The sequence below is a fragment of the Micromys minutus genome, assembly GCF_963924665.1.
Source record: "Micromys minutus genome assembly, chromosome: X".
Taxonomy (NCBI): domain Eukaryota; kingdom Metazoa; phylum Chordata; class Mammalia; order Rodentia; family Muridae; genus Micromys; species Micromys minutus.
Genome location: NC_137970.1, coordinates 14,246,177 through 14,257,644, shown reverse-complemented (window position 1 = coordinate 14,257,644; position 11,468 = coordinate 14,246,177). Strand labels below are relative to the sequence as shown.

The following is an 11,468-nucleotide window of genomic DNA, read 5'->3' as shown; positions in this document are numbered from 1 at the left end:
CTGAAAGACATTTATGTTATTCCTATTCCTAGCTAGAAATAGAATTGCAATGACTAGTGCATAGAGTTACAGTGGACAAAAAGTGAAGTGGGAAAGTCCACAGAATGGATGAGAGCCTTTGCCAGTTCTACAAGTATCCATGAATCCTCAAGGAAGATGGAGAGGAGTGGGATACTGAGTCCTTCAGATATGCCAAAGAATAGTACAGCTAGGTCACATGATATCTTTCTTTTTAGTTCTTTGAGAATGCAAGATCCTGATTTCCACCAATCCCACCAACCGAGAATAAGAAAGGGCAATCTTTTATCCCACATCCTCTCCAGCATCTGTCGCTGGGTTTCTTGATAGCCATTCTGACTGGAGTAAATGGGACCTCAGAGTAGTCTTAATTTCCATTTCCCTCATTGCTAAGGGTATTAAACACTTTCTGAGATATTTCTTAGCCATTTTCATTTTTTTTTTCTTTTGAGAATTCTCTAATCCATACCTCCTCCTTTTTTTCCATTGGAGACAATGTCCTGGCTAGTAAGAACTTGCTATGTAGACCTGGCTGGCTGCAAACTCACAGAGATCTGTCTGTCTCTGCCTCTCCATTGTTGGGCTTAAAAACTTGTGCCACCTTGACTGGCTTTATATTGTGAACCACCATGTGGTTGCTGGGAATTGAATTCAGGATCCCTGAAAGAACAGTCAGTTTAACCCCTGAGCCATCTCTCCAGTCCCCCTATTTGCATTTTTAAGTAGCTACCCTTCTACCCACAGATAAGTGTAGCTCTTATCCATTGTCAAAGAAGTTGTTGTTTTTTCTTCCAGCAGATGGAGACCATTAATGCAGACATTTCTAACTGACCGTGGTGTGCCCATTCCCAATTGATACACATACAATGCAACTTCTACATCTAAGGCTTGGAGAACATTATAAACAGAGGTTACAAAGGTTGTCAGAAGAGCATCAGGGCATCGGCTGAGAGACTATATAGGACAAGGTAGCTATACCTATACAATCTCAACAGTATAGCTGTCTATGCAAGACCAGAAACAATGACCTTAGTTGACACAGTGGGGGGAGTCTCAAAAGGCCCCCCACTTTTAAATAATGTCTATAGGCAGTTCATGACTGCTCAAAGAAGGACAATCAGTATTGTTCAGGGATGAGTTTCCCCTGTTGGTTATCCAGTACCAGTGGTCAGCCCTAAAAACATATACATTCAAGCAACACTGAACAGACTCTGCAGGGTGTATTTTCTGTATGTATGTATCCATGTAACAATAACAAAGTAAAAAGGAAAACAGTAGAGATAATACATGAAAGCAGAAGGGGACCTTGGAGGTAGAGGAAGGAAAACAGTTGGAAGCAGAGCAGGATATGGTAATAGGGGGAAGGAAGAGCATCAAAGCATATTTCATACATATATGAAATGTCATGGTGAAACCCAGTATTTTGTACCATTTGCTAATGAAAAGGAGACAGAGTTTCCAGGTTTGGGTGGGGATTGCAAAGACAATTTTACCCCCAGAGACACAGGAGGATCTGGGAGGTGGACTTGGGCAGGCTCATTATCAGGAGGGAAATGTTTAAACTTAGACGGGAAAAGTGGTTCAGTTTGGAAGTGTCTCCTAAACTATTCCTCTCAGGAGAAGGGAGTTTAAGATTTGATAGGTGTCAGAGAAAACTCCCCTAGAACCTAGAAGGGAAGTTTAATGGAAGTCCCTGGGTCAGGTTTTCCCCCACCCCTTTTCTTTTTTTCTTTCTTTCTTTCATTTTTTTTCTTTTTTCTTTTTTCTTTCTTTCTTTTCTTTCCTTCTTTCTTTCTTTTCTTTCTTCTTTTTTTTTTTTTTTGGTAGCGCTGAGGCTTGAAAGCGCTCCACCACCTAGTCACACTCATACCAGTCATTTCTGTCCCACAAAGAGGGGCACTTCAATTTGCTTCAGTATCTGCTCAAGATATTCAGAACCGCACTAAAAGCAGTTTGCACCACTGGGGCAGGGGTCTCTGAGCTGTGTGGGGAAGGGCGGCGCTAGGAGGGGTGGGGCAGACAGGTGACACGTGTCCCTGCTAAGAGCCAGCCGGAGAGAGGTGGGGGCGGGAGATAGGGACCGAAAGAGACAGAAAAGGGCAGACGGCGCGAGAGACAGAGTCTGCCGTGTGGGAGGAAAGTCTATTTCCACTTCAAATGGCCATTTCATGCGCCGTGGGGTGGGTCTTTCTGTATCTCTCTGTGTCTCTCCTTCCTTCTATTTATCTCTCCTTGCCTTCTTTGCCCCGGGTCTCTCTAAGAAGCTGTTTTCGGTTCCCCTCTCCTCCTGATCTCTCTCTCTCTCTCTCTCTCTCTCTCTCTCTCTCTCTCTCTCTCTCTCTCTCTCTCTCTCTCTCTCTCTCTCTCTCTGTCTCTCTCCACCTTTCTCTCAGGCTTGTCCTCAACTCTATTTTCTTCCCTGCCCCGCTTTCCTCTCTGTTCCGCTTGTCTCTCTGGCCAGTTGCTCTGAATTACATCTGTTGGTCTCTGTGGGGCTTCTCTCTCCTTCTAACTCTCCTCACTTTCTAGTTCCTTTGCTCTTGTCCTGAATCTCCTATCCCGTCTCTTCGCCAGCAGGATGGAAATGCAGGAACCAAAGACGAATGGATCTCTCTCTACGGGTGCTGCTGCGGGGTGAGTGCGGGAACCAAGGAGGCAGGCTTGCTGGGGGAGAGGTCAGGGTTAGCTTTTCATCAGGTTTGGGTTTTTTTTTTGCCCTATCCAGCTACAGTCAGGAAAGCGAAGGCTTCCTGCCCACCACCCATACCCCTGCTCCTGGGAGGAAACCCGTCCAGTTCTTGGATGTAAGTGAGCCCACAGGACCTGTGCAAGTCTCAACTCTCCTATCTAATCCCAACTCCTTCTCCTCCCTAGCTACTCCCCGGGCTAGCTATCTCCCTGCCCCAGCTATTGGCTCCTGAGTTGCTGCCATCTCCAGATACCCCCTTTCCCCAAATGCTCTCTCTAGCTCTCTCAGTCGCCTAGTTTTTTTTTTTTTTCTTCCTAGCGACTCTTCTCCCTGAACGACCTCCTCTTCTGCTTTGGGCTGTCCCCCTCTATTGCTTCTTCTCTCCAGCTGTTCCTCTGCAGCCCCCTTGCATTTCCAGACGCTTCCTCCAGACTTTTCCAAGCTCCCCCTTTCCCAGTTTCCTCCTATCAACTTTCTCTTTCAGCTTTCTCTTGCTTTCCATCTCCCCTCATAGATGTCTCCCCTCCCCAGTTGCCTTCACCTTCCTGTCCTCCCCCTGGCTCCAGCTCTAGCCACTTGTCCTGTTTTCCCCCTCCCCGTGTATGTTTGCTGGATCTTGCCCCTTGCCAACAGTTTGAGGGGAAGGCATCATTCGGAATGTCAGTGTTCAACCTCAGCAACGCCATCATGGGGAGTGGCATCCTGGGGCTGGCTTATGCCATGGCCCACACTGGAGTCATCTTCTTTTTGTGAGTCTATAGGTGGCCTTTCGGGGGTGGGGGTCTTGGTCAGTGGTGTGGAGGGCTGAGTGGGAGACCTGGGCCAAGTCTCAGTTGTGCTGCCTGTTGCAGGGCCCTGCTGCTGTGCATCGCCCTCCTGTCCTCTTACTCCATCCACCTCCTGCTGACCTGTTCCAGTGTTGTAGGTGAGATTCTCAGCCTCGAGCCCCATCCTCTGTGGACTGGAAACTCTAGATTCCAGTCCAGAGCTCAACTCAGACTTTGAGCCCCAGCCCCAGCCCCATTTTCTTGATGTCTGATTGCAACTCAAATCTGACTCTGGGCATAACCACTCTGACCTCAGACCCTTAACTCAGCATCCCAGTTCCCACAGTCAGCTCCCTGTATGACAGCTTCCAGATCCAACCCCGGCCCCCAGACTTTACCTGGGCTTCTAGATCACCACCCCCCAGTTCCCAATACCCACCCCTTTGGCCACCAGACTTTCTCCAGCCCCAGACTATTACATTCTATCTCTCATCTCCCACCCCCCAGTCCTCCGGTCCTCCTAACCTTGAAACCAGCTCTGAGATCCTGAGACCTCTGCTTCTCAGCAGTCATGGTCTCGGGAGTCTCTCCCTCCATGGTCTCAGTCCACAGTCTGTCTCCAAAACCCCTGCTCTTCGCCTTCAGCCTTTAACCTCTCCTTGGCCTCAGATGCTACTTCCCAAATTCACAAATTCCACCTTAAAGTGTATAGTCCTCTATTCCAGCCTCCATCAGTCACAGCTGAATTACAACTCTGCCTCCTAGCCTGGCTTTCCCAAACCCACAGGCTATTTCCTTCCTGTCTCCCCCTTTACAGGCATCCGTGCCTATGAGCAGCTGGGACAGAGGGCATTTGGACCTGCTGGGAAAGTAGTGGTGGCCATCATAATCTGTCTGCACAATGTTGGGGGTGAGGATCTGGAGAAAGTCAACTAGGGGGAAGAGGGTAGACCGAGTGAGGTGGGCTTTCCTAAGGGTGGGCTGGGGGAGACGGAGTCCTGATTAAATATCTGCATCATCTTCACCAGCTATGTCCAGTTACTTGTTCATCATCAAATCCGAACTCCCCCTGGTTATTGGCACCTTCCTGCACATGGACCCCGAGGGGTGAGTATATAGTATACCTCCCAGGCTGACCCCAACTGTACTAGCGAGTTCTAGTCATCATCTTCCTCAACTCCGTGTCTACCTGACTCCCAGGTGCTTCGTTTTGAGACTACTGCAGGTTAACTGTGACTACGACTCCTATGTATTAATGAGTCAATAGTAAATGTGACCATAGGCCACCACAGGACTCTGGTAGACCATATACTGGCTTTGAGACTTCCTCTGGCTGATTTCGGATGGCAGTTGTCTCCGTATGCTTGGTGTGTGCTGATGTTGAACACATGTGTTTGCCTGTACAGATCCAGTGGCTGTGAACTCTAGATTTGACTCACTGACTGTTGGAGCGGCTGGTTCTTTCTGGCCAGCCTTGTGCTTGATGACAGCTGGGTGCCGTATGCTGCGATTGATCCCAGCCATATGTGTTTGACACTTGGCGACTCTCATTTTTCCTGTTTAGCTGATTCTGGGTTCATTGGGCTGTTGGACTCTCTCGAGCTCTAAATGTGTGATTGCTGACTCCAGCGGTCTGTGGGTCATGTCGACTGTGTGTGCTCTGTCCACCCCGTCTCCTTGTTTGCTTTGGCGATTATTGTATGGCAAGTCCTCTCAGGCTGTGCGTGCGTTCAGGGGGCTGTGACTATAGAGGTCCTCTTGACTGTCGTTGCAACCCTGTGTTCAGACTGTTAGACCCCAGACTCACACTCCTTGCACAGCGTCTCAGTTTTTATTTTTTAAATGCACACACAGTGAAATTCCAGGTGTGTTCGTCTGTGAGCACAGCAGTACTTTGTACTTGCATGCATCTTTCTGCATCTGTATTATTTTAAAAATGTAGATGGAACCCAAGGTGTCTTGAGTACCAGGCAAGCGCTCAGTCATTGAACTGCACGCCCCCAACTTCCTCTGCACGCTCATTTATTGTTGTTTTGACGTAGGGTCTCTTTAGATAGTCCTGGCTGTCCTGGAATTCACTATGTAGAACAGGTTGGCCTTGAACTCACAGAGATCTGCCTCCCAAGTGCTGGGGTTGAAGGCATGTGTCACCATGTCTGGCTTTCTATACACCGTTTTGAGAGAGAATTTTGCTCTGTAGCCCAGACTGACCTGGGATTTGCCTTGGCTTTTCGAGGGCTGGGTTTACAGGTATATACCACCTTGTCTAACACCTCTGTATATTTTGACATATGTTTAGGGACCAGCCCTTACTCTAATCCTGTGGCTTTTGGTGCACGTGTGTGATTTGGTCAGTTTAAATCAAGGGTAGTTTTATGTGCCTGTCTGACAGTTTTAACTAGAGCTTTGTTTTTATTTGTGTGTGTCCTGTGAAGTGGTTGGTTTGATTCTGAAACTATCCAAATATGACTAGGTATGTCCAAGTTTTGTTATTTCTCCCTGCCTTGCTGGGGTTTCAAACCTGGGGCCTTTGTTCATGCTAGGCACCTTAAGTACCTTTACCAGTGAATGATGGCCCCTGTCCTATCAAGGATAGCTAAGTCCCATTGAGTGTGTAACCACGATTTATTCTATTTAGTTGTGTCTGTGTGATAGGAAAACAATATGTGAATGCCTGGAACATAGCAGGTACTCAATAAAATGAGCGTGTATTGTACATGTGTGTTCTTGTGCGTGTGCAAATGTGTGTAAAGGCCGGAAATTGAAATCTCTTCTATCTCTCTTTACCTTATTTCTTTGACACTGCACCTCTCATTGAACCCAGTGCTGACCAATTAGCTTATTGCAGTGTGCCTGCAGGACCCTCATGTCGCCACCGCCCACCCACAGCACTTACCTCTTTGTGGTTGCTTAGCAAGCACTTTACAAACTGTCTTACCTCCTCAGCTCTAAGTTCAAAAAATATATCTTTATTCTATGTGTTTGTCTCAATGTACATTTTGCATTTCATATATACGGTGCCTCCAGAGGCCAGAAGTGAAAGTCAAATTCCCTGGAACGGAAATGTAGGCATCCAGAAGCTATCTGATATGGATTCTGGGATCTTCTTGTCTTCCTAGGGACTGGTTTTTGAAGGGAAACCTCCTCATCGTCCTGGTCAGCCTGCTCATCATCTTTCCTCTGGCTCTCATGAAACACCTGGGTATGGAGACTTCCTGGGTTGGTCATTGGGTGGCAGGGTTAGAACATGGGAACTAGGTAGAAAAATTCCATTTATTATTTTTTTTTTATTTTGGTCCTGGAGATGGAACCCAGGGCTGCACACAGACTAGGCAGGTGCAATATCACTGGGCTATATCGCCAGTGTGGAAGAAAATCCCCATTTTCAAGGGTTAGGGAGTACTGAGGGTTAGGGAGGGCTTGTTTAATTTGGGTTTTAACAGATTAGGAGTTTTGTATAGAGGTGAGGATGGTTCGGGAGGAAACAAAGGCTTATGTGAAGGGCAGAGTAAAACTTTGATGTGTGGAGTGCTAGGTTCCTTGATTTCTGAGGCTCTGTTATCACCTCCTGTAGGCTACTTGGGGTATACAAGCAGCCTCTCTCTGACCTGCATGCTGTTTTTCCTCATTTCGGTAAGTCACGAGGGAGGTGGGAGAGAAAGAAGGGGGGCGGAGGAGAGAGGACTTGCAGTGGTGAGGTGAGACACTGAGGCAAAGCCTTCTCTGTGAACTTGATTCCTTACTCGGGACTCCCAGGTCATCTATAAGAAGTTCCAGATTGGCTGTGACGTGAGCCATAATGACACAGTTGTGGAGGGTGAACAAGCTCCCATGCAGGTGTTTAACAGCAGCTGTGAGGCCAAGCTCTTCACAGTTGACTCACAGGTAGGTACACAGGCAGGTAGGAGCTTGTACCACATTGGGGCATCTTGTCCTGTCCCAACATTTTATTTCGATCAGAGCACTGGGCTTCTGGGGCTGTGTCTTGTGCCTTACATGGGAGGGACTGGGATCCCCAGTACTGTAGGGATTCTAATCCCATATTCATGGACCATTCCCCCAGATGTCTTACACAGTGCCTATTATGGCTTTTGCCTTTGTCTGTCACCCTGAGGTGTTGCCCATCTATACGGAACTTTGCCGGTGAGTAGAGAGGCGTGCGGGATGGACCCACTAGAGGGCGCAGTAGCCATAGTGTCTGGCTGTCTCCATGGCAGCCGTGGCAAGGTGTCTTGAGGGTGACTGGTTTTGACAAGGGAGGGATTTAGAGTGTCCATGAGACCTCGGAGACTCAGGGAAGTGAGTTTTTACTGATTGGATTTAAGTGGTCCACTCTTTAAAAAATGTGAATAGACGGAGCTGGGGGACAGCGATCGGTGACTAGATGGAAGAGGTGGTGGTCTGAGGAAGCAAGGATGGTCAGATGGCGGGGGAGACAGAACAGAGGAGAGGCAGGGCTGGGGTTTTTGGATGATTAGATAGAAAGGGGAAGTATAGATGGTTATATGGAGGAAGACTTGGAGATGAACAGATAGAGGAGGCTTGGCTGATTAGGAGGGGGAGGGGCGGGCAGAATGTCAGTGTGGAACAGCTGAACATTGTCAGATCAGGAGGAGGGAGACTCTGGAGGATTGGGGCCAGTTTTGAGGGTTCTGGGACAAGATCAGGGGTATGGGCATGTCAGTTCCATAATCTATGCACTTTAGCCCCACCCAGCGCAGGATGCAAGCTGTGGCCAACATGTCCATTGGGGCTATGTTCATCATGTACGGACTTACAGCTACCTTTGGATACCTCACCTTCTACAGTGAGTGTGGCCAAGGTTGGGTGGAGCTATCTATGGTAGAGATTGAGCCTGGGCTATGGCAAAGGCCTCTGACTTTCCTCCCAACCCCCACTCCCCAGGACCTTGGGTCAATCAGCTTCCAAAGGGGGGGGGGTGAGCATCATGTGTGTAGACTCACTCACCATGTATGTATGCCTTGGTTTCTGGGCTAGTGAGTCCAGTGTTCATGCATCTTGTGTCCCTTCTCCATCGCCCAGGCACTGTGAAGCCAGAGATGCTGGAAATGTACACTCAGGAGGACCTGCTCATTCTTTGTGTGCGTCTGGCTGTGCTGCTTGCCGTAACCCTCACTGTGCCTGTTGTCCTTTTCCCTGTGAGTTGGGGCAGGGGCGACCTGGGGTTGTGTGAAGGGATATGGATGGATGAGCAGAGAGAAGAAACATGGATGCTTGGCAAGAAGATGAAGATAGGAGCAGATACGTAGAGGGAGCAGGAACAGATACACAAGAAAGGCCCTGGTAGGGCTGGAGAGATGGCTCACTGGTTAGGAACACTGACTGCTCTTCTAGAGGTCCTGAGTTCAAATTCCAGCAAGCACATAGTGGCTCACAACCATCTGTAGTGAGATCTGATGTGATGAGATCTGATGCCCTTTTCTGGTGTGTCTGAAGACAGCTACACTGTACTTAACTTATAATAAATAAGTAAATAAGTAAATAAATAAATAAATAAATAAATAAATAAATCTTAAAGGGCCTGGTGAACATAGACAGCAGCAAAAGATGGCTAGAAGAAAAGAGGACACGGGACCAGGGATGTAACTCAGTTTGCAGAGTGCCCTGAGTGAGATCCCAAGTACTGGGGCGCACTCCTGTAATTCTAACACTCTGGAGCTAGAGGAAGGAGGATTAGGAGTTCAAGGTTAGTCTTAACTACAGGCTGAGTTAGAGGTCAGCCCGGGCTTCATGAGATTGTATGTCAAAAACCACAAAGGAAGGACATAGTGGGAGAGACTGTCAGATAGTGAGAGAGGCAAGGATAGGTGATGGTCAAAGGATACGCAGATGGGAGGTGGAGATGGACAGGAGAAGAGACAGATTTCAGTAGTGGTGGAAGCTGAGCTACATGGTCATACGGAAGGAGACATGGGTTGTCAAGTAGAGGCACAGAGACTTGGCCAGACAGGCTAGAGGTATAGAGAGTGGGATAGGGAATTAAGGATCTTGGACAGGGTAGAGGCAGAGACAGGATCACAACACAGAGGGACCACTTGTGTGAGTCTTGACCTGTCCTGCCCTTCATTGGCTGCAGATCCGCCGAGCCCTCCTGCAGCTGCTCTTCCCAAGCAAGGCCTTCAGTTGGCTCCGACATGTGGCCATTGCCCTGATCCTGCTCATTTTGGTCAACATCCTTGTCATTTGTGTGCCAACCATCCGAGATATCTTTGGGTTTATTGGTTAGTATTGTCAACCCCAGCTCTTTGTCCTGTCTAATATGGGCCTTTCCTTCAAACTTAGGTTGACTGCTGTCCCTTTTCTGTCCTTCAGGGTCCACTTCAGCCCCTAGCCTCATCTTCATCCTTCCCAGTGTCTTCTACCTCCGTATTGTACCTACTGAGGTGGAACCTTTGTTTTCCTGGTCCAAGATCCAGGTGAGTATCCCAGGAAGGAGAGTTGGGGGGGGGTAGCATTCTGAAGAAGGACCACTTGCTCCAAGATGCCGAGCAATGCAAACAGCATTATCTAGTGGGTGCTGGGAGAGGAAGCAACATCCAGGAAGAGGGACAGATGGTAAGGAAGAATGAAGGCAGTTGTCTCAGTAAGGGCTAACTAGAGTAGACAGAACAGAAACAATATCTAGGAAGAGAAAGAACACTGCAGAAGGGACTGGCAAGCTGAGTTTATGATTCAGTTGCAGTGAGTCTTCCTAGCATTGGCAAATCTCCAGGTTCTTTCTCCTGCATTGCAAAGTGAAGAGAATGGGCTATAGAGAGGATTCTTCAGATAGGCAGAGGGAGTACCACTGCGGGAAGAGGCAGGGGCAGTCTGAAAAAGGGATGGAGGGAACTAATTCCCAGGAGGATCTGAAGAGATGGAAGAGATACTTCCAGGAGGAACAGGGAAGATAAAGGAGAGTCAGGAACGGCTGGGGCTTTCCCTGGGAAGGGTGGAGGGCTTCAAGAGCATTCTCCAGAATGCTTTGGTGCGTGATCCAGGTCAACTCCACCTTTTCTTCCTATTGCCCACAGGCCCTGTGTTTTGGTGTCCTGGGAGTCCTCTTCATGGCCATCAGTCTGGGCTTTATGTTTGCCAATTGGGCCACAGGCCAGAGCCGTATGTCTGGCCACTGAGCTGGCCTGCCTCACTCAGTCCCTACGCTCACACGCATGTATATGAGGGAACCCGAGTCACTTTCCTAAGTCCTTCCTGCCTGGGACATGGAGGTGGCTGGTCTCTAGTAACACTGCTGTGGGAAATGGGGACAGCTGAGGAAGCGTAGTAAGTAGTCTATTTCCTTTTCCCCAGAGCTGCCTCACTGCCAACCCCATGAGAGGAGGAAGGGGGAGGCCAGCTCCTTAGAAGGGTTCTTACCCAACGTAGTTCTCACTTCCTAGATGAAGCTGTTAGGTTTACCCTGGCGCTAAAGGGAAGAATAAAGATGCTGAATGACAACCCTGGTCTGAGCCTTGTGTTATTTCACAAAGACTTACCGAAAGACATGTGTCCAAGTTCAGATGGGGAAACTGAGGCTCTGAGTAGAATCATGCTCCTTCTCAGGTGCACCCTGCTTTTCCTCATTCTTTCAGTGACATGGCACTTGGCTCGGTCACTCACTTATTTACTTAACAGTTCTTGTGAGGTTGGGAGTACCGCAGTAAATGTGCAAAGTGTCAGACACAGAATCAAATGGATTGGATGCTTCGGTACAAAAGAGAAGAAAAAATGGCCTAAATTTGGTCTTCTCCCTACTTCTATGTGGCTCTTGAACTACAAAGGTCTGGCAAATTTCTAAAGTATAGAAAAAAAAGTTAAAGGAAGAATAATATTTTCCAGACTGGCGAGATAGTTCAGCACGTAAAAGTATCTGAGGCCAAGACTGACACAGGGAGCTGGATTCTCATTCATGATCCTCTGACCCACAAATGAGTGCCAAGCATTTTGTGCCTATGCAAATGCATGCACATTCATGCATGTGCATGCACACACCT

The 11,468-nt window shown here is 48.2% G+C and overlaps 1 protein-coding gene across 1 annotated transcript; it reads left to right on the top strand.

Moving 5' to 3' along the window:
- Positions 1–2,175: 2,175 nt before the first annotated feature.
- On the top strand, positions 2,176–10,610 carry SLC38A5 (solute carrier family 38 member 5; the record flags this gene model as incomplete). The annotated part of the gene is made up of 16 exons (XM_080910583.1): positions 2,176–2,198; positions 2,596–2,652; positions 2,744–2,822; positions 3,341–3,456; positions 3,559–3,632; positions 4,292–4,384; positions 4,503–4,581; positions 6,594–6,676; positions 7,049–7,107; positions 7,231–7,359; positions 7,538–7,617; positions 8,181–8,281; positions 8,518–8,633; positions 9,572–9,716; positions 9,808–9,911; positions 10,509–10,610. 16 exons carry the CDS (start codon positions 2,176–2,178, stop codon positions 10,608–10,610), a joined length of 1,440 nt encoding a protein of 479 aa, XP_080766709.1.
- Positions 10,611–11,468: the final 858 nt, after the last annotated feature.